This window comes from Solanum pennellii, chromosome 4, assembly GCF_001406875.1.
Source record: "Solanum pennellii chromosome 4, SPENNV200".
NCBI classification, from domain to species: Eukaryota; Viridiplantae; Streptophyta; class Magnoliopsida; order Solanales; family Solanaceae; genus Solanum; species Solanum pennellii.
The window spans coordinates 537,344-560,278 of NC_028640.1; the positions used below are offsets into that span (position 1 = coordinate 537,344).

The 22,935-nt window shown below is 29.4% G+C and overlaps 3 protein-coding genes across 4 annotated transcripts; 1 reads left to right on the forward strand and 2 right to left on the reverse strand.

Annotated features, from left to right (window-relative positions):
* Positions 1-829: 829 nt before the first annotated feature.
* LOC107016161 (transcription factor PRE6-like) lies at positions 830-2,442 on the reverse strand. The gene is made up of 2 exons (XM_015216645.2): positions 2,043-2,442; positions 830-1,199 (listed from the first exon to the last, which is right to left on the reverse strand). The coding sequence occupies exons 1-2, from the start codon at positions 2,175-2,177 to the stop codon at positions 1,047-1,049; spliced, it is 288 nt and encodes a 95-aa protein (XP_015072131.1). The 5' UTR covers positions 2,178-2,442; the 3' UTR covers positions 830-1,046.
* Positions 2,443-15,917: 13,475 nt separating this feature from the next.
* On the forward strand, positions 15,918-20,019 carry LOC107018217 (F-box/kelch-repeat protein SKIP11-like). 2 transcript variants are annotated; one of them, XM_027916117.1, is made up of 3 exons: positions 15,918-16,475; positions 17,359-18,724; positions 19,694-20,019. In XM_027916117.1, exon 2 carries the CDS (start codon positions 17,375-17,377, stop codon positions 18,674-18,676), a length of 1,302 nt encoding a protein of 433 aa, XP_027771918.1. In that variant the 5' UTR covers positions 15,918-16,475; positions 17,359-17,374; the 3' UTR covers positions 18,677-18,724; positions 19,694-20,019. The 2 variants fall into 2 exon arrangements, with proteins under 2 accessions (XP_027771918.1, XP_015074125.1); XM_015218639.2 differs by lacking the exon at positions 19,694-20,019 and having other exon boundaries at positions 17,359-19,187.
* On the reverse strand, positions 19,870-22,483 carry LOC107018162 (40S ribosomal protein S9-2-like). The gene is made up of 3 exons (XM_015218566.2): positions 22,336-22,483; positions 20,883-21,264; positions 19,870-20,205 (listed from the first exon to the last, which is right to left on the reverse strand). Exons 1-3 carry the CDS (start codon positions 22,361-22,363, stop codon positions 20,022-20,024), a joined length of 594 nt encoding a protein of 197 aa, XP_015074052.1. The 5' UTR covers positions 22,364-22,483; the 3' UTR covers positions 19,870-20,021.
* Between the last annotated feature and the right edge of the window lie 452 nt (positions 22,484-22,935).

The window sequence follows — 22,935 nt, forward strand, 5'->3', positions numbered from 1 at the left end:
CTGTTTTCGTTTTAATTTACGTGATACTTATTAAAACAAATAAATTAAAATAAAAGGAGTTTAATTTATAGAAAATTTTTTATGAGTTTCAAGAAATGGTTAAAATTATGAAACTTATAGAGTAGATTTTTTATTTTTTTTAAAAAATGTATCACAAAACTCTTCTAATACTATAGTTGAAAGTAAGTTATAAATCTCTCTATTTGTTAGTCAAAAGATATCACATAGAAAACATGTACAACCTGGGCCACCTTTCATGTGTAATTTTAAATCCTAAAATATGAGAGAGAAAATAAGACAATTATAACGTATCTCAATTTATGTGGTATAGTTCAGATTTGAGTTAATTTTTTTTAATTTTGATTATAATTTTTTGTGTTTGGACACAAAATCAACATAGTTTATACATATAAAGTACATCTAAAAATGACAATAACAGATAACAATTAAAAATATTTTTAAAACATATAAAAAATATTCCGATAAGAAAGAAATATGTTTGACTCTTGAAATCTAAAAGATAGCCAATAATTCTATTATATATCCAAATTTGCATCTCAACTTATTGTACTTCATTCTTTCCTATTATAATCTCAACTTGTTTACTTCCTCAGTCTCATTTTATAAATTTTAACCAATTATTTTCATTAAATTGTTAAAAAATAATACATTTTTTTTTTCGTTTACAACATAAAAAGTACAAGAAAAAATAATTTTGCATACTTTTATAGCAGTTAAATAAAATCTAAACGTCAAATATCAACATACATATATAAAGAAACTTCATTATAGCAACAACGAGACTTTCAGATAAAGAGGATTGACTATATAATAATAACTGAATTTAGTCAACTTATAATATTTAGTAAATTTCTCAATACAAATATGACGTCTAATTCCCTTAATTATAATTAACTATAAGTACTACTGCATCTTAGAAGAAGAAAAATAATAAGAAGATGATAATTAATACAAATTATAATAAAACCTAGTAAATAGAAATCATTGTTACATAATTAGTAAGCTTCTAATAATGGCAATAATTGTCACATAAATAGGCTTCTAATAATAGCAGCTTGAGCACTATCACTTTCAGTAGATTCCAAAAGCACTGATAATCTATCACTTAAGTCTTCCACTTCTCTGTGTAGACTTCTTATGTAATTACATATCTCTTGCAACACTTTGGAAGCTTCAACCTATTTTTAAAAATAAAATAAAATAATAAGAAATTGCTTTGCCGATGAGTTCTGATGAAGGTAGAATGTACGAAGAGTCATGGACAGTGGCAGAGCTAGAATTCTTACTAAGGGATTCAAATTTAGAATAAGTACGTATAAACATGAACTAGCCAAAGGAGTTTCAACATATACACATAAAAAGTAATTTGAACCATGTATAAATGGTACAATTTTCGACGAAGGAGGTTTGAGTGAACCCTAACACAAAGATGGCTCCGCCCTTGATCGTATACCTTACCCTACCTTAGAGGTAGAGTGATAGACCATTGACTCATGGAAAAAGAAGTCTAGAAGAAAAAAAAGCAACACAAGTACAAGAAAATAGGAGATAGTAATTAACAAAACAATAACTAGGATAATTATTTTTTTTTAATGTAATTACCATAAGATCAAATGTTTGTAAATATAATGCATATTAAATGTGAGACTAGGCCAAGAAATGTTATGAAGTGACAAAGAGTCCTACACCACATGCTTAAGCAACACAAAATATTAAATGTGGGAGCTTGCAATATGGCCTAGTGGGCATGAGAATATGACTTTCAAATTAAACTTATCCCTATAAAGATAATGAAGGCCACAAGAAAATATGAATGGCTTCAAGGAAAAATATAATTCATTCATTTTTACAAACACAACATATATAGTTTATAGTAAGTAAAAGAAGAGAACAAACAAAATGTAACCAAATAACATTGTCAAAATGTGTCAATGTAACACAACAAGTACAATTCAACATGCTTATATATAACTAAGAAATTCAAACTGTCGGTATATATAACTTAAACTGAAAAATATTACCTTATCGGAACTCCTAGTGCTCCGGCTTTCAGGGATAAGTAATTGTAACTTTGATACAAGATCAGCAATTTGATCATCACTTATTCTAGAAGCTCCTGATGATTGTCTCGAACCGCGTGTTCTTCGATTTGACATTATATTGTGTTAAGAAGGCAAGAATTTGTGTTAATTAAGTTGTCAATAGATAGAATGTGTTGTTTGAATGAATGTGTGTGTGTGTGTGTGTTGTGGGGAGTTTAAAAAGAGAAGAGGATGATAACTATTTGAGAGACAAGTTATGGACAAAGAGAGAAGGGAACCATATGAAGAAGACTAGGAGAAAAAAAAAACACTAAGGAACAAGTGTTGGAGGTGAAGAAGACAAGTGCATGGGAGAAAGTTGTGGGCTATTGTTCTTTTTAAATAGAAACTTAAAAAGTATTATGAGGAATTGATAACAAAGATAATAAGGGGGTGGGGTGGGTTAGGTTGGTGGTTCGTTTCGTAAAAGGGATAAGGAATAACTAATTTAGATTAGTTTTAGGATGAGTTCATCTTTGTTTGATTGGGATAAAATCGCGAAATAACTTATTTTAAGAATTAATTATCGTAGAACTATAGTGTTATTTTTGTCCCACGTTAAGGACAGATTTGATGTGATGATAAAGGGAGATAATCCTAACTCCTGTGTTTGGTTATAAAGTTTGGAATAACTTATTCATGATCAGGGACGTAGGCACATACATGTGAGAGTGTCCAATTAGATATCCTTCGTCGAAAAAAAATATTGCATATACAAGTAAAATGATATACAAAGTGATTAATTGAATAACATATTTTGGACATCGTTAACATAATAGGTTGTTATAGCCTAGTTATTTAAGACATCTTTAATGAGTTCCATGATAAATGATAAGAATATATCGAAATAAGTTATCTCGACCTTTGGATGGAATAATACTTTCGACATAACTTATACCGAAATAAAATAGGTAAAATGACAAAAAAAAAATACCCCCATACCCTCCCCTCCACCCCCACCCCCCTAAAAAAAAACTTTTTTCATAACTTTTCACATCTTTTATGCTTATAAAGGTTATCTTTCTTTTCATGAAAATCATGGATTATTAATTTTGTTGATAGTTAGGCTTCTTCTAACAAATGTCAAGATTGGCTCTGACATTTGCCACAAAGGAGATTTGCAGACAAATAAAAGATTCAAATTTTTTTTAAAAAACTATTAAATAAATTATGAATATCCCTAAACAATTCAAAACACTCAATATGTCGCTACAAAATTGAGAAGTTTCAAATATACTCCTACGTGACTTTTATAATATAAAATATAATTTAATCTTTTCATGTTGGAAAATCATTAGCGATAGGACATATTTTAGACCAAAAATAACGATAAATATAAGAAACCAATAGAGGTATATATGAGCCTTCAATTGTACATATTATTATTTGTAATGACTAATTATTCCTTCTTTAATTAAATTTAATCTATAGTGTGAAACTATCTTAAGCCGATAATATAGTTTAACTTGTCATCGCCTATTTGTTACCATTTTAATTAAGGGAAAATGATAAGTATATCCTCGAACTATCGTAAATGATATCTGCATACCCTTCATCATACTTTTGGGACATTGACGCCTATGTCATCCAAAATTTAAAGCATATATACCCTTCACTCTAACGGAAGACTAAATAGGAACACATGACGCAATTTTACTCGTCGATTCGATATTTAATAAATATCGGGTCGGTGGATAAGATTATGACACGTTTATGTTTGTTAGTATAAAGGTATATCTGCTCTAATCTTTGGATGACAGAGACACCAATGTTCCAAAGTATGACAAATGATATCTGTATACCATTTACGGTAATTCAAAGGTATATTACTAATACATATCATAAAGATTTACTTGTAAATAAAATTTAAGTCAATATAAATGTATTGTATAATGTCATGACCTTTTTTTAAGTCATTAATTCCATTTATTATTATTATTATTTTTTGACAATTTGATAATATAAAATCTTCTTCTACACTATACACATTGTTGTCCTTGTACATGTGTCTCACAAACTAGTCAAGTGGCTAATAGGAAATTTAGCCCTTAGTAAACTGCCAACTTTGGGGCCTCTTCTGTCAGTATACATCACGCAAGCCCATGTTACCCTTTTTTCCTCGACAGTTCGATATCTGTATAGAAGTTCGATTATTTCTGAAGAATTTTAATTAAAAATAATATTTTTTAAGAGTTTTTTTATTTAGAGTTCAAATTCGAGACTTCTAATTAAAAAGAAATTAATTACATTTGTTGCATCATATTCTTTGATGGTCAAGCTCATATTATATATCTTATTATCTGGTTATAATTTTGATATACTCCTTCCTATCTAGAATAAATAAATTAAATTTCTAGACCTTAAAATTATTTTTTTTTTGGATCTAAGAAAATATATATATACCAACAAAGACCACTCTAATCTCTAGACCTACCCCTACCCTAAACTAGGTGTATATAAATTAAATTGTATTTGCATAATAAAATGGCATCTATGATATTCATGCCCCTTAACTTAATTTGGATGTGCATATACACATAAATTTATGGAATAAAATATGTGTTTTACGTGATAATTTATATTTCATATGTAATATGTTATGTAATACACATATATATATTTTATACAAAGTTTTAAATGTGTATATATATACATTTAAAATATAAAAAAATAAATATTATCTAACATCAATTAAAGAACACGTTTATATATTACGTAAAATATGTAACAGGTGAGGACATAGCCACGTGAAGCTATGTATGCATAGCTTCCTCATTAATTATTTGAATAATTAATTTTCTCCCATTAGCTCTAATTGACACTTGCTAATTAGTAATGTCATCTAATGATTAATCTTAATACATTATTAAATCTTCTAAATGCATGCACTAGCTTCTTCTGTTACCAGCTAGTTTCAACAAAGGAAATGTTCTTCTATCTATTACCTTTGAAGTTACTAAGGGTTTGGGCTTTTAGTCACGGAAAATATTTTTCAGAAAGTGTTTTTAAATTTTTTATTATTTAATAATTAAATTTAAATATTTACTCTAGAAAGTTATTTTTTTTATAACTGACATTCTACGTTGATTATCCCTTTCTTTCTTCAATAACCATATACTCCAATTTTATTACTTTGCCCTTGTGTCTCTTCAATAAATAGACATTCTTTTTAAGAAAACAAGGGTATGATAATCTTATTTCTATTTGAACAATCTTATATTTATTAATTAATTGTCACTTGAACTTTTCAAGTTTGTAATTCTTATGCTATATTAGTCAAATTTATTACTCATGATCACTTAATACTAAGAATAAAATGATACAAAATTAATTGTTTTATTATATTATAAAATGAGTTTGGTTAAGTTTGTGAGTTTTATTCATTACGTCGTTCTTTAATACGAGCGGAGAAGATATGAGATAATTTTCTTTAGGTCCTTAACCTAGCTAGTCCTAGATTGATACTCCGGTGAAAAGATTTGAGATACCTCTCGTACCATCTAAAGCAAGGAGACTGATACTATGCTTTATAGAGAGTGAAATAGTGACAAGGAGTTGCGGAAAAAATTTCCGAAAAAAGGAAATGACTTCTCCTGAAAGAGTAGCGGGGACAGTCTTTGACCCATGTAAAAAACAATAGTCCTCCCCTTTTACTTAAGTGGACTATTCCCTCTTTATGGAGTCTAAGAAAAGAAAAATATCCTTACGTAAGTTGAATTATTTTGTAATAAATGTTTTTTATGATATGGATAATTAATATAAGACGAAAGGAATAATTCTAAATTAAATGTCTAATTAAGGTGGACCTCGACAACATGCATTGAAACTTGTTGGATCAAACTATTTAAAATAAGATCCTATACATCACCATAATTTCCATTAAAATATAATTAAACGTCATGTTTTCATTTTTAGATCTGAAGAGGGTAGAATGTATGCAGAGTTGCAGATGTTACTATAATCTGATAGAGATAAAGATGTTTTCGAAAGACTCTCAAATTAGAAAATGATTAATAAACATATGATTAATAACTTGTACTAGATATAAATTTGAGTACGTGTATCGATCTCTCTCTCACACACACACAAAACATAGCTAGACATTTGAACAGAAAATATATAGATAAACAAATTCTCTTGGTGTCACAATTTTTTTATTAATATGAAGTTATGGGAAACAGTTGAAATGGTCATACTCATCTACATATTTAACCGCAATTAAGTTATTGTCGTTAATTAATTGCTACTAAAAATCATTTTTGGCGGAGTGATAAGAAGAACGTTTATTCCAAATTGGGTTTTACCTATGGTATATACTAGCCTAGGTTAGTTTCTACAACTATTATGAATCAAATTATTTAATTTATATAGCTCAACCACCCTAGCTAGGTTTGTTTAATTAAAAATAGAGGATGTTTTATTAATTTAAGAACATGAGAATAGACATTCATACTTCAATTTCATCTTGGCCTATTTAGCTTTTTGAAGAAAGGCTATAGAAGCCTAGTGGGATGAATTATGGATTTTATTAGAATTGTATGCTTTCTTTAGAGTATAATTTCATTTGTCAAAATAAAATGCAATGCAATATATAACTACAATAACATTAAAAAAAAATTAATATTCTTATACTTTTTTTGTATTTTCGATAATTTTCAAAGATAATAATGTAAAAGAAATGTTCAACAGAGCGAATAAATAAAATTTGGCATGTGGATTACATTGACATGATCATGATATTCCTTTCATTTTGATATAAGTATATATATTGACCTAAGAAATTTTGTATTCAACAAAGTTTTAATTATGGAAATATACTTACTATATTATTACTAGCTCGATGACAATTAGGGTAAACCCTCGTGTATACAATTTTGGAAAAATAGAATTGGATAAATAAAAGAAAATTTCTATCAAACTTATATGCAAGAAATATTATTTTATCAAAGTCCATGCCACCTTCCTTTGTTTTCCCTTTTTCAATTATATTTTGGTAAAAGATTATATAATATGATTCATAAGCAGCTAAAGCCACTCTTTATTTTGTTTAGTGTCTAAAATTCGAACTTTGAATAGAAGTATAAAAACATTCCAACTTATTTTAAACCTTCCCATGTGGGACAATCCCACTTTACATTAACAATTTAACAAACTATTATCGATATCGTGCTTCATGAGGCTGTTCTTTTCTTAATCGATCAGAAGTCTTGAATTCGAACCTTAAATATTTAAAAATCCTTAATATGAAATGCTTTTCCATTGAATGAGGCCCTACACAGCTCAAATCTAAAATAATCAAATTTCAATATTAATATTGAACATCGGATTGAGAAAGGTCATGTTTCATGCATATATTTACAAAATGATACAATATATCTTGTCATGACATACGAAGAGAATATGAATTTGAATAAGATCATATCTGGTCAAAATTGCAAAACAAGGAAAAATATAATCAACCAAATTCATCTAATAATGATGCAAGAGGATTTATGATTGGAGGATAGAGGGTGAGTCACGATTTAAACTTTATGGGTTCAGAAGCTTTATCTTGTAAAGTTATCGACCTGTATATTAGTAATTTATATACACCTATTCAATGAGCTTCTTTTTTCTTTCTTTTTTTTCTAATACAAATATAAAATTTAGATCAAAATTATTACCGAGTTCTATCTAAAATTCCTGCAACGCCAAGTGGCATGAAGAGTGACCTCACTCTCTTTATAGTTGTGATAGATAAAAAAGCATTATCATGTGACAATTTACATTATCTTTTTGTAAAATATAAAATATTATAGTTCAGACGAAATAACAACGCATCGATATATAGATTAATTATTAAATTACAAAAAGTGAATAGTTTAGGAAAACTTTTAGGATATCAACTCTGATTTATGTTATTAATTAATAAGATTTTGTTTGCATTGTTTGTTAAAGATATACCTAAAGGCTAAAGGGAATAAAATCAAGTTTGAGATCAAGCTAATAATAATAATTAATGAAGTTTATTATTCAAATTTGTCATAAATTTGATTGAGAAGATCTTCTGGTTGAGTATCTTCAATAATGTGAAGTCTCTATTCATTACATGTGCCTTTAATTACTAAGTATTATAATATGCACAACTTTGTCACATGCTAACATGCATGAAGCTAAAAAAGTACTTTAAATTTATCTATTTTTAAGATATGGTCCCTTTTTATTACATGGTCTCCATCTACCCCTTATCTCATCATCCACAACAATATGATACAAAAAAAAATTGTAAGTGATATTATATTTGGATGAGATGGAGGTAGAGGAATAAGATATAAGATTATAGGATTTCTTATTTTGTATTGTAATAGATATATATATATACTATTATATATACAAATAATAAATATATAAAATATAGTTGGATAAGAAGATGAAATTTTAAATGAACAACGATTGTGAAGATGACTCGCTTGATGGTGATGATCCGTTTCATTATTATTAAAAGATATTAGAGTTAATACCCAAAGTCTTACTAATGATAGATAAATTCCACTAAACAATCATCAATTAAGAACAAGATGTCCAATTATTTATACATTATATTTTCCATAACCCTAGATGATAGAGAAATTTTAACCACTCATACTTTAATTACACAAGATAGAATTCATAAACAAACATGCAATTACACTAAGAAAAGAGTTAACATGTAACCCAAGAAGATTCATTTTTTGTTCTTTTATTATGTTTTCTCCATCTTTAAGGAATCCAATATGAAATAGGATCCAACTTCGCAACATCTAATCAATTATCTTTAAATATCTGCATAACTCTTATATAGGCAAACCAGTCATTAACGTGACTAGTTCTTCCAAAAGACCTACTAAGGACATGATTCTTTTGCGTCGTTTATTAATCATCAAAATTATTAAAAACCATTATCGAGACCTGCTAAGGATTTAATTCTTTTCTAATTGTTTGTCAATCATTAAAAATAATTTCAGTTCAACTCAATATAACATGTTAACCTAAAAACAATATTTGAATTTTAAAGATATTGAATTCAGTCAAACTGAAACACTAGCTCCACCTCAAACTTAGCCGCCTGTCCTATGACAAATGACATTCTAACAAGGAATGTCCTCAAGAAACATAACAGACCCACCTTATAAATTTAATGTCATAAGCCAAAAGCTATCACTATCACTATCACTATAACTATAGCCATGGTTAGTCTGTGAATTGAACAAACATACATCACGTGACTCTTTTTATTTCTTTATAACAAGAGCATATGTATTTTGCCTATTCCTCCATATTGTATAATGTGTTTACACACAAAGGCTTTCCCAAAGTCATGTGATCAGGGCGGCTCAACACGTTTGTAGACAAAAATGTTTTGTTCAAATAATCGAGGCGGCTCAATAAAATTAGTGGTTTAAAGTCAATTTTATTGAAAGACTTTATCTTTTATGCTTTATATATTTTAAAGAGAACACACTTTAAATATGTGGTCGAATTTTTGAGAAAAGGCTTTTTTTTATGTTGTTATTTGTTAAAAATTTGGTTCATTTTTTTGTTTGAGTAAAGGCTCATTCAGGTCATTATTTATTAATTAAAATTAGTTTCGATTTTGCAAAATTGTTTTTTACATGTGATTAGTTATGATTCGATCACGTCATTAACTAAATCATTTCAGAAGGAAAAAAGCTTAAATATGTCACTCATTCATACATCTGTTAAGAGTTTAGCTCATCTATGTCATTTTAGTTAACAAATAGTGGGATGGATGAGTTTTTTCTCAATAAAAAATGTCATAGATGAGCTTTTTTTCTCAAAATTCGATGGAAAATTTGTGTCTTATCCCTATTTTAAAAGAAAAGAATAACTGAAAAAAGAAAAATATCCTTCCGAACTATCTTAAATGGTATACAGATACTCTCCGTTATATTTTTGGGACATTGATACCCTTGTCGTCCAAAATCTAAAGCATATATACCCTTTATACTAATGGACATACATGTGTCATAATCTTATCCACCGTCTCGACGTCGGATCGATGGATAAAATTGCGCCACGTGTCCCTATTTAGTCTTTCGCTAAAGTGAATGGTGTATATGCTCTAGTTTTTAATGGCACGAACAACAATGTTCCAATAGTATGACAGAGGATATCTCTATACCATTTACAACAGTTTAGGGGTATATTTATAATTTTCCCCAAAAATAACATATTAATCTATATTTACCTCATTCTTTCTTTACTAGATATCTTGAATTTGAGCATCATAATGATTTTTTAATTTATTTGAGAGTGCCTTTGTACTTTAATTAACCTTAAATTAATTTAAAAATCAAAATAAATATCGAACGTCAAATAAAAAAAAACTGATCACCCAAAAAAGTATTTGTTTTACTAGCTTGACCCTCTAGTTGTCCATGCATTTGACAAACTGCCCCTCTTGTTTCAAAATCATTGATAAATGTTCATTAATCGATTAAAGTTAATTTATAAATATCAGATATCAAAATCATTTTAAATTGTTCAAACTGATTTTATAAGAAATTAAATTAGTTATGTGTTTGAATAAAGCATTGACACTATTAATCATGCGTAGTTAAGTATTAATTACCTAGACATATGTAAATACAATCAATAATCTTAAATATAGGACCAAAAAAAAAAAGAAATATTCAATCCAGAATTGAAATGTATGAACTCACAAATGAATTACTAACTTATAGTAAGTCAAGAGATACTCAAGAAGAGGTATGAGACGACTAACATTTAGAGGCTACTCAACAGGAATTTAGGCGATTTTCTTAGTTTTTAATATTTTTTAGCTTATAAATTTTTTAATAATATGGCTTTTGGACAATATTTTCAAAAATTATTATAGAACCATCCGCAAGGACCTAGGGACAATTCCTATAACCTCACTCTGAAGAGTAATCTAAAACTCATCATCCAAAAGCTAGCAATCCCTTAAAAACAAAAACCTAATGGCTTATTTATATGGAGAACTATTAGGTTTCATTATTCTAAAGTAATAAAATACCCTTCACTTAAGACCTTCTAGTTTAAGATCAAAGACATGAGTCTTTTTTGTTCTTTTGGGCTAGCTTTTAAATATCTTTGACCTTATGCTTCATATAAACATATTGTGTACGGAGAAAATCATGTCGTGAGCGTCACTCCTAAATGAGCTTTGCAGTTAACGATCTGGATCTTAGTCGAGATTCCAATGTGGGTTTCAGACACCGAATAGAAAATCACCGTACTTGTTAAATTTGAAAGGAGAACTTTTGATTAGAAAGAATAAATTCCTAGGGTTGGAACTTGGAACTTGGAACCCATAGATGGGCTCATTTGTTAGAAGGCTAGAATCCCAACTTAATAGACTAGTCCAATAACTAAACTTATACTAACTTGGGATTCTTACCCATATGTACTCCCCAAAGTCCAAACAATTAGTTTACAATAAGAATAGCCCAATAACTTTATACATTTAAATTAGCCAAACATATGTTTAATTGAATTTCATGAAGCCAAATCGATTTCAATGTATACACATCATGAATACATGACGTATATACACTTTTATACGTTACATAGAAATCATTTTATACTACTACATTTAACGCATACATTCTTATATTATACATTACATATATATGTATATAGAATATATAAGTAATGTAGATATATATTTTATATGACCATTTGTTACTATCTATTATTTCTTGAATGAAAACTACCCGTTATTTTCTTATAAATTATTTTTATCTATACTTTTGCTATTATCGTTATTTATTAGATCAAGAATCAATTAAAAATAATTTAATTTATTTTTAATATAAAAATAAAATATACATACACTTTATTATTTTTAGATTACGACACGCCGTGTAGGACTACTACGCCTGCCGTCAAGTCGTACACGGCACTAGACAGTAGTCAAATTATTAAAAAATACACACGCTATTCGTTAGCCACTTTTTTCTTTTCACACCTTTTGATAATAATTACTCCATTCGTTAAAAAAAATGAACTAATTTAATTTAAAAATGAAATTTACGAAAAAAAAAAGAGTTTTTTTAATATTGTAATTTAAATTAAAATTATATCAAATGTATCAAAATATTCTTTAATCTCGTGATCTTAAACACGTCACATAGAAAGTTAAAATTAAAGTGTTGCTAAAAAGGGAAAGAGGTCATTATTTTGTAAACAAACTAAAAAAAGATAAAGTTATTCTTTTTGAAACGGAAAGAGTATAAAAATTTCTATTAGGAGTGTCACGTCTGAATAGACCCTATAATATGCGATCTAGATTTGATCAAAGCATACATAAAAGTACTAATTGTTAAAATTAAGTTTAATTAATTGAATATTTTTAAAAGTAAGATTTAAATTGAGACGTGTTGAAATAGTATTATTTTGAGTGGAAGAATGCAAATGCCCATCTTTTTATTAGCTCTTTTATTTAAGTCAATCACGTATTAAATAGTAGTCAAAGTTTAAGAAATGTTATAATAGCGTTTAAGAAAAATAACAAAAGAACACAAAAGAGATAAATTTAAAGATAAAAACCAAAGTATAAGTTTGACTTATAAAAGTTTGCATCGACGAAACGTGTAAAGTTATCAAAAGGTATCTTACATGTATTTTTTAAAAATCGTAATAGAAAATAATAAAAAAAAGAATAAAAGAAATACTACTACTATAATTAAAAAAGAAACAGAATAAAAATCTCATATTAAAAAAACATAAAACTATAATTAAAAAAAATCTAAGTGCACTATAAAGCTAATTCGTTTATTAGCCGAGTAGTAACTAGTCCATTGTATTAAATTAAAAAGTATAGATTTAAATTATATTAATAAAAAAATATTTTTATTAAAAAACATTTTATCCTTATTTTAAAATTAAAATATATTTAAATTTAATCAAATCTTAATATACCAAACTCAAATAAAAAAAGAGTACGAAAGAAAGTAAGGGACCACAAATACCAAGGGAATAAAGAATATGATTCAGAACTACATTCGTTGAGTCTATCATATTCTCTTTTCTAATTTTTATTTACTCGATATTCTGATTATTTAAAATTTGTGTTATATAAGATTTCATTTAAAAGAAAATCTTTCTTATCAAAAAAATATTCATATGTACCACTCAAATCGAAAATATAATGATTCAAAATAAAAGGTTTCAATTTTAATAATAATAATACTCTCTCTGTCCTTATTTATTTGTCTATATTTTTTCTCTTAGATGTTCCTATTTACGTGTCTATTTAACAAATCAAGAAATAACAAAAAGAAATTTCTATTATACCCTCGTTTAACTTCTTGAAAATTTTTAAGTTTTAATTCATTCTTTTTGAAATTATAATTAATAAAAATAAAATTGTAAATTTACTATATTAATTATTATTATTTTAATATATGTACCTTTTCTAAAATGAACAACTTAATAGGGACAGAGAAAATAACAAAGAACTCCCAAACGTTATTGCTAATTAAATTGACAAAAATAGTTCATGTATAATTATCGATTATCAGTTGGGGATTGTGATTGGCAATTTAATTTATTCATGTCGAAATTCTTTTTATTATTATATACCTAGTTATTTATTGTTTTGCCAAAAAGGAATATATTTTTAATTGTTTGTCCTTCGAATATATATTATATTTTTTCTGGATTGACTTCAACTTGTGATACGCAAATATAGTGAATCAATTATTATATATTAATGAATATAACGTTAGATAATTAGATCAGCGTAAGATATGATATTTATAAACCAATATTCTTATAAATAATCTACCGTACACGTACATTAAATTAAGATCGATCAAAGTGAATATATCATTAACAACAAAATAAATGTTCTTAAGCAAGCAAAAGTGAGAAAAGTCTTTTTTTTAAAAAAAAAAATATATTTATGAATGGAATATCGTTTTAATTAAAATTTCGTCTGTCAAAAGCTTTTAGAATAAAAAAATAAATTGCTATTTTATAATGTGCTGAATTTTACTTCGAATAATTTAATCTCCATTTTTAATTATGACATGTGTTTTATTTAAACAAAATAAAAATTTGTAAAACTGAAGAAAATAAGAAATAAAGAAGAATCGGATTCACATACAATATTATACTGTAGTATATAATATATTGCAGTTTCAAATTTGTGCTAATTGAACTTTGAAAATTGGTCTTTTGGTTGTGGGGGCGTGCGCCTAATAATACAAAAAACATGATCACATCTAAGAGTTTTTAACATATTTGATGACTCGATTAAAAATAATTATCTTCATAGGTCGCGGATAAGACGTATAAAGTAAAATTAAGATGATTCAGATATGTAAAGAGAAGATGTGTAGATTTTTTAGTGAAAAATATGAATAGCTAGATATTGCGGGTACGAAGAGAGATATGAATCGAAAAAGCATTGAGAAAAAATAATAAAATAGAAAATGGTGTAGCTTAAAGATGACATGACATTAAATAGAAGAATAAAATCGTGTATTAGGTACAAGATTAGAAGGTATATATAGAGCGTTGTCTTGATTTTTGAAGGATTTAATCGTTTCCGTAGAGTGTTTTATTTTTTATTTCATCATCATCTATTATTTATTATGTTTTAGTATCAGATTATTTTATAGTTGCTATTGTTTCAAAATTAGTTGTTTTATTCTCCATTGTCATTTTCTTTTTCATTATTTGATATGTTATATTTGAATCGAGAATTCTTCTAAACTCATTTTTTTATCTTTACGAGGTAGAAATATGTTCTTCATACACTTAATGACTCAATTCTCTCTAAACCTCATTTATGAATTTATTGAATATATATATGTATTTTTATTAAATATTATTTTAGTGAACGATTATATATCGAATATAACATTTAATATAATTGTGGAACTTCCTATTGAAAAAAGGGAAAAACTAATTAGCTAATTTTTATGACTGGCCAAATACTTGGAACCTTTTTTAATTGAAAAATTAGTGTGAATCTTAAGAAGAAAAAACATGAAAGGAAGCTACCAAAGAGACATAAGTAGGCGTGGATGATGATTATTCCACAAAGTAATCATGTAAATATATTCATAAAGGTTAAAATAAATGAAAAGAATAATTAGTATTTTTGTCTCTACATTTTAATATGAAATTTCGTGTTCTCAATCACGTCATTGATTATTAGATTACATTATCGACCATATAATTTATTCATTAAGAGAAGGATATATGAAAAGAATTATTAGTATTTTTGTCTCTATAAATATTTCAATTCAAAATTCTAAACTTTCATTAAGTTTAGAATTTTCAGTATGAAACTTCATGTTGTCAATCACATCATTGATTATTAGATTACATTATCGACCATATAATTATATTCATTAAGAGAAGGATATATGAAAAGAATTATTAGTATTTTTGTCTCTATAAACATTTCAATTCAAAATTCTAAACTTTCAACCACTTTATTGATTATTAGATCACATCATCAACTATATAACTATATTCACCAAGAGTAGCGCATATGAAAAGAACTACTAGTATTTTTATCATTGTAAACATTTCAATCCGAAATTCCAAGCTCTCAACCACTTCATTAACTATTAGCTCACACTGTCGTCGATCATATAACTATATTCTAGCAAAATTATAACAGCCGAAAAGAATCACCAATTCTTTTGTCTCGATATTTCAATCTGAAACTTCAAACTATCAACTAATTCATTGACTATGTCGACCAGATAACTATATAATCTTAATATTCATTAAGATAATAACAAATGAAAAAAATCATTACTATTTGTGTGACTCAACCTAAAAGCATCATAATATCAACCACTTTATTAACTATGTCAATCAGATAACTATATTCATTAAGACTATAACAGATGAAAAGACTCACTAGTATTTTAATCTTCACGGACATTTCAATAGAAATCTTGTGTTCTCAACTATTTCATTCACCACTAAATCATACCATCGACCGACTATCTCTATTTTTGTATATTATATCCTCTCTACATCTTGTTACTCTGTATTTTTCAACACACATCATGGAAAGAAAAAGAGAAAAAAAGCATATGAATGACACATTTCCAGCTGTGGAATGAACAGTACCTCCTCTCTTCTTCCTTTTTTTTAGTATATATTAATTTAGTAGTTGACATAAAATAGTATGGAAGAGAGATAAAAGGGGTCCTCTGAAAAATTATGCCCCAAAGCAGAAGCCAAAGTCTACTTTGATTGTACAAAGAATCCACACAAACAAAAAATCACACACAGAAAGAAGGAAGAAAAAGAGAGCAAAAGCACACACATACACACAGTTGAATTTTAAGTTGAAGATGTGTACATAAATCTAATCAGGTAAATGGTAATCTTTTTTTTTTTTTGAGTTTTAATTTTGTAAGTATGATAAAGAGATCTAATTGAATTATTGGGATTGAAATTAATACAAGATTTGTTTTTGAGTTTTTGGGTGTTTTTTGATCTGAAATTAGAGATCTGGGTTGGTGAAGTATGCATTTTTTATCCAAAGTTTCAATTTTTATAGCAAATTTTGGGTGTTTTTGATTCTGGGTATCTGCTATTTTTGGTGAATTTTGATTATCTCTGGAGGGTGTACTGAATTTTCATGTATTGGGAAACTGAATCTTTGTGGATTTTACTTATGTTTTGATTGAAAGCTTCAATATTTTGGGTGTTTTTGATTTCAAGTATGTAATTTCTGGTGAATTTAGTTGTTTACTGATATTCTTCAGTTGTTGTTTCTTCTTGCATGTTCATTTGATTGATATTTTCAGGTTTTGAGGTGTTTCTAGTTCTGTGTATATAGATTGGCTTCTGCAGTTATGATGTGTATTGAAGAATCAAGTAAATCTGAAATTGTACCTTAAATGAGTGTGTGGTTGTAAATTTGCTTTTATTCTTTGTATTTGCGTAATCTGGATTGGCTTTATTCATTATAAGATACTGGAATTGCTTTATTTTGTGATCGAATTGATGTCGATGCAAAGAGTAGTTAGAGATTGATTTCCTTTCTTGTGCTTTTATGAGGAGAATTTTGTTGTTTGGTTGCTTAGAATTCAATAGGTTTCTGTCTTTGTTTTGATGAATTCTTATTGGGAATTCTATTGGTTAGGTTGAATCTTGTGCTTTGATGAAGGAGAATTTGTTGTTTGGTTACTTAGAATTCAATAGGTTTCTATCTATGTTTTGATGAATTCTTATTGGGAATTCTATTGGTTAGGTTGAACCTGGACGACATGTTGGAAGATCGATCTTGTTTGGTTCCGAGGGATTTCTCAAGAGAAAACAACAACTGGTCGGCCTGCATTAATTACAGCCTCGATATGATTGAAGTTCAGCATGGTAAAAGGCCATTGGAAAATAATCAGGAGGATGAAGTTGTGCAACGCAAGTTGCCAAAGCTATCTGATGCTCGTGATGGAAAAGAAGTCGTTCTAGCGTCACCAGATGACCAAGCTGGTGATCAGCGTCATGATGAAGATACTAGTTCTCTTATTCCTTCCATTGGCCGAGACAACTCTGTTAGCTCTCTCATTCATTGCTCCAGGTCTGATTTTGGGGCTATTGCATCTTTAAATCGTAGCTTTCGCTCGTTAATTAGTAGTGGGGAGCTTTACAGACTGAGGCGTCAACAAGGCGTGGTTGAGCATTGGGTTTATTTTTCTTGTCATCTACGTCAATGGGAAGCTTTTGACCCCATTCGTCGCCGTTGGATGCATCTACCATCAATGAATTTCAATGAATGTTTTGTGTTCTCAGACAAGGAGTCTTTAGCAGTTGGCACAGAGCTGCTTGTGTTTGGAAAGGAGATATTGTCACATGTCATTTATCGTTATAGTTTGCTGACAAACAGTTGGTCATCTGGAACGGAAATGAACGCACCTAGGTGTTTGTTTGGCTCTGCCAGCTCTGGGGAGATTGCCATTCTAGCTGGTGGTTGTGACTCACAGGGCAATATCCTCAGTTCAGCAGAACTTTACAATTCAGAGACTGGAACGTGGAAGACCTTACCAAGCATGAACAAGCGGCGGAAGATGTGTTCTGCGGTATTTATGGACAAAAAGTTTTATGTAATTGGAGGCATTGGAGGTACAGAGTCATCAAACGCGCTACTGACTTGTGGAGAGGAATATGATTTGAAGACAGGAAAATGGACTGAAATTTCGAGCATGTCTCCTGTCCGAGCTAGGGGTGATATGCCTGCTACTTCTGAAGCACCTCCTTTGGTTGCAGTTGTAAATAATGATTTGTATGCTGCTGATTATGCTGACATGGAGGTGAGGAAGTATGACAAGAAAAACAAAACATGGGCTACTATAGGAAGATTGCCTGAAAGAGCAGCTTCAATGAATGGTTGGGGCTTGGCTTTTCGAGCTTGTGGTGATAGGCTAATTGTAATCGGAGGACCTAGAACCATGGGTGAAGGGCATATCGAAGTTAATTCATGGGTTCCTAGTGAAGGACCGCCTCAGTGGAACTTGCTTGGACGAAAGCGATCTGGTAGCTTTGTGTATAATTGTGCTGTCATGGGTTGCTGACATATGATTTTTGCAAGTAGATACAGAATTGGGAATTCTTGCCAATTGGTAATTTATCCCAACCTTTTCATTTCTGAATCCTTCTGTTTTTATCTTATCAGATTACCAAACGATACCCAATACTCAACAGAATTACGTTCTTTAGAAGGTCGATCTTGAGTACGACTTATATCATCTCCCATTTTCATTTGCATAAAACTCCAAAGGCGGCCGCAGAGGTAAAATATTAACTTGAAGATGGGAGCAATACAGTGATAGATTTTGGTTATGCTGTGATCCTTATTTTTCTTGACATTGTTGAGGAAGAAAAATAAGGTTTTGTAGTCATGTTCATTTGACATCTTGTTTTATGTACCAAATACATTTATTCTTGTTGACAGGCTACAAGTTGAGACAATATTGGTACCTTTAGAATGCCTTTCTACTTTCCCTTTAAATCTGTGTTATTTGAGCTTTATATTGTTGTAATCGAGCTAAATATCTTGTAGAAACTACCTTTCTACCTCCACGAGGACTGTAAGGTCTGCATATACTTTATCCTGCATATACTTTATCCTCTCTGAACCCCTCTTGTGATAGATATTTAGTGCATCACAGGCATGTTTGTTCAATATCAGATGATAGTTTCACAATTTATGTTTGTTCCATATCAGATGATGTTTCACAATTTTTACCCTAGGCATCATTCTCCATAAAATATGATTTTCTTAGGAACTTCTAATAATGTTTCACAATTTTTACCCTAGGCATCATTCTCCATAAAATATGATTTTCTTAGGAACTTCTAATAAAACATTTTCTTCCATTAAAATACTTTCAAATATGATTTAATTATATTTCCTAATTTGGAGACAAAGTAATTAATTAATTACATAATATATGGGTAAAGACTTCAATATAAAATAAAAAAAATTCTTCTCTAGTCTCTTTCCTTATATGAACTAGGTATAAAATGTTAATATTTAGGACTTAAATAATCTTTTCTAACATGTTTTATTATAATTTTCATATATGAAGAATAATTTTCATCTAGCAAACGAGATCCTTGACCTAGGTAAGTTCATCAATGGTTATTACCAGAGTACCTATGCATGGCAATGGAGACAGTTGAATAACTAATCTCTACGTTACTAATACATGTTACGACCCCTTCAGAGGGTCAACTCTCAAAAGAAAACATATGGTAAGACAGATTTAGTCAAAACTCTTAAAACAGTGCAAAATCCAAGATTAGAAACTTCTGTTTAATATTTCTTTACTACTACATGAAGGTAAACAACAAATAGCAGAAAAATAAGATAGGCCAAAACTACAAGCCAAATAGACCAAACACGAAGATAGTTGATCATTCTTCATCCTCTTCATCACCATCACCACCAGCAGCCTTCTTGGCAGCAGACTTTTGGTTCTTTCGCTTCACTCTTCCAGGACGCCCACCGCCAAATGGACTAGTGAGAGAGAAGTCAATGTGCTTCTGGGAGTCTACTCTCACCATAAAAGAAGCAACATTCACCACCTGCCTACCAACTCTGCAATGCAAAGATATTGTGAATCAGAACTAAGAGATCCGAATTGCCGCGCACCAAGTAAAAAGTAGGTACATTACTACCCTGGGGTTCTGTATATATGTGATTCTGCTTGGTCTAAACTCTAAATGAAACTAGAGCTATGTGCAGCAGACTTCTTTCTTCTGATATATATATTTAAAAGTAATGAATGATCATGCAGCAGATATTATTTTCATGCCATGTCTAGTATGTTGTCATAAACTCACAACATTTAAATAAGAATCCTATTTGCAAGGAAATGCCAATCGTTATATAAAAAGCGTTTGAAAATGACTCCGGAATAAAAATAAAGTGTTCCTTTCCCGGCTAATATTGATTCAAGAAAAGAAAATTTTGATAGATGAAACAATCTTCATAACATGGAACTTTGATCTACTAGAGAATGCCAGATAAAAAACTTGTCTTTAATTGTTGATGGGTCTTTGTAGCATTTATTGGATCTTCTAAACATATGGTGTAAAACAATGCCAATAATTCAGGAAGAAGTGATTGAACCCAAAAATGCCATATTGGTAATTATGTTGTTAACAAATCCAGCAGAGATATATTCACAGCAGTGGAAAAAAATGATAAACAACAAAAACCAAGCAAGACTGAAATTATTTATTTCCATTTGCCAATAAAGCAACTAATGGTACCTGATATGCCTTTGCCTGATGAGCACTCTGGCATGATGAATTGACTTAGCCATGCCGGTCTTGAACACTAGTGTTTGGAGACGACGCTCAAGAAAGTTCTCCACGGTGAGTGCCAAGACATAATCGAGCTTGTTTTGGCTCTCATCCAACAACCCATACCTGTTCATCCTCCTCAAGAGAGCTTCACCTTCAAAAATACGACGTGGATCCTTCTCATCCAATGTCAGAAGCATTCTAGCAGCATTCCTGATACGGCTCAAAGCATACTGAACTCTCCAAAGCTCCCTCTTGCACCTTAGTCCATACTCTCCTACAAGCTTCAATTCTGCATCCAATCGCTCCTTCTCATAAGGCCTTCGTGGCTTCTTAAAGGTCTTCCCATCTGAATTCCGTATCACAATGTGTAAGATAGACTTAATTACAATGTGAATATACTATACACAGCCTGAATTTTGAGCTAAGCATATCACAACCAAATTGAAAAATAGAGACTATTAGGCATAAACACCAATTAATGTTAGGTCAGTGCGTATAACTATAGCAGACGTCATTAATCAATCAACTAATGACTAAATCACACATCAGAAGTCGTCAACTAAACAACCCTAAAAATGCTTCTCCCTCCATTACAATTCATGAGGCATACTTCCCTTTTCAGTCCATACCAAAAAAGACAACACCTTTCTACAGCTAAAATCAACTCAACTTAAAAACACACCTCTACTCTTAATAAAATTATTTTTAGTCACGCCAGCTATAGTTCATTTTAGAACACATATCTCTGAAGTCTTCAACTTTTTCATAATCTCCGTGTCTAAACGATATCACATAAATTGGGACGAATGAAGCACATAATTTAACTCTACTGTAAATAAAGAGTCCCTGGTCCAAACGATGTCACATAAATTGAGACGAATGAAGCACATAATTTAACTCTACTGTAAATAAAGAGTCCCTAGTCCAAACGATGTCGCATAAATTGGGACGAATGAAGCACATAATTTAACTCTACGATTAATAAAGAGTCCCTAAAAACACTGAGGCTCCATAACCTCACTCTTAGGCCAATGGTTACATAAAAGTCGTCAATCGCAATAAAAAAAACGAAAAATGAAAAGTGACCCAATTTCAAATTCAAGCAAGAAAAATTGAAATTTACATTTCAAACCAACTGATCATACAATTATAACCTTCAAGGTTCTCCATTAATGAAAGAAATAAACTTACACAAACCAGGAAACTTACAAGGTACTCAAATCTCAACAACTATGGTACAATTAGCTAAAAAAACTGAAACTTTACAATATAATCAGACTATTAGCAACATAAATTAACCTCAAATGCTGCATACATCCATATTCCTACTAAATTCACCCAAAAAAATCACTAATTTGCATTTAATCAAACAGACATATAATGAGAGATCATACATAAAGGAGAAAAAAATACTCACAGTTGCGATAAAAAGATACGTGCACCATGTTTGTTCGTCTCCTTCAATGTACAGAGATTTCTGAGAAGGTAAAGGATACTGCTATATACTCATCAAACCCTAATAGGCCTTTAATGGATTCTAAAAAATTTGGGCCCAAACTTTGTTTGGGTAGTAAATTTAAATTTTGACCCAAAAGCTGGACCCATGGGTCAATATTTTCTCAAATTCATTTTCACACATATTTTATTGGAAAATTACTGAAATACACATTTTATGTTGTTTTTTTTATTTTTAATATCCTTTTCCATTTCTAAAAACCTCTAAAATATCTTATTTTTTTAATGTATTCGAGTTACATATCAATGTATTCGAACCAGTATTAATGTATCTGAGCTACATATTACGTATCTAGTTTATTTTATAATGTATTCGAGCTAGTTTTTGATGTACCCAAGCTATATATTATGTATTCGGGCTAGTCTTTAATGTATCCAAGCTACATATTATGGTTTATGTTATAATGTATTCAAGGGACTCTTTAATATATTCGAATTATATATTAATGTATTCGATTTGTGTTAATTTATAAGGAATTAAAGAGTGATAAATTATAATTTC

Excerpts from the sequence above, each read along its gene's own strand:
- LOC107016161 (XM_015216645.2), bottom strand. The coding sequence starts at position 2,177 with ATGTCAAATCGAAGAACACGCGGTTCGAGACAATCATCAGGAGCTTCT. Across the intron at positions 1,200-2,042 it reads GCACTAGGAGTTCCGATAAG|GTTGAAGCTTCCAAAGTGTT; the intron begins GTAATATTTTTC and ends TTTTAAAAATAG.
- LOC107018217 (XM_027916117.1), top strand. The coding sequence starts at position 17,375 with ATGTTGGAAGATCGATCTTGTTTGGTTCCGAGGGATTTCTCAAGAGAA.
- LOC107018162 (XM_015218566.2), bottom strand. The coding sequence starts at position 22,363 with ATGGTGCACGTATCTTTTTATCGCAACT. Across the intron at positions 21,265-22,335 it reads CGTATCTTTTTATCGCAACT|ATGGGAAGACCTTTAAGAAG; the intron begins GTGAGTATTTTT and ends TACGGAATTCAG. Across the intron at positions 20,206-20,882 it reads ATCAGGCAAAGGCATATCAG|AGTTGGTAGGCAGGTGGTGA; the intron begins GTACCATTAGTT and ends TTTGCATTGCAG.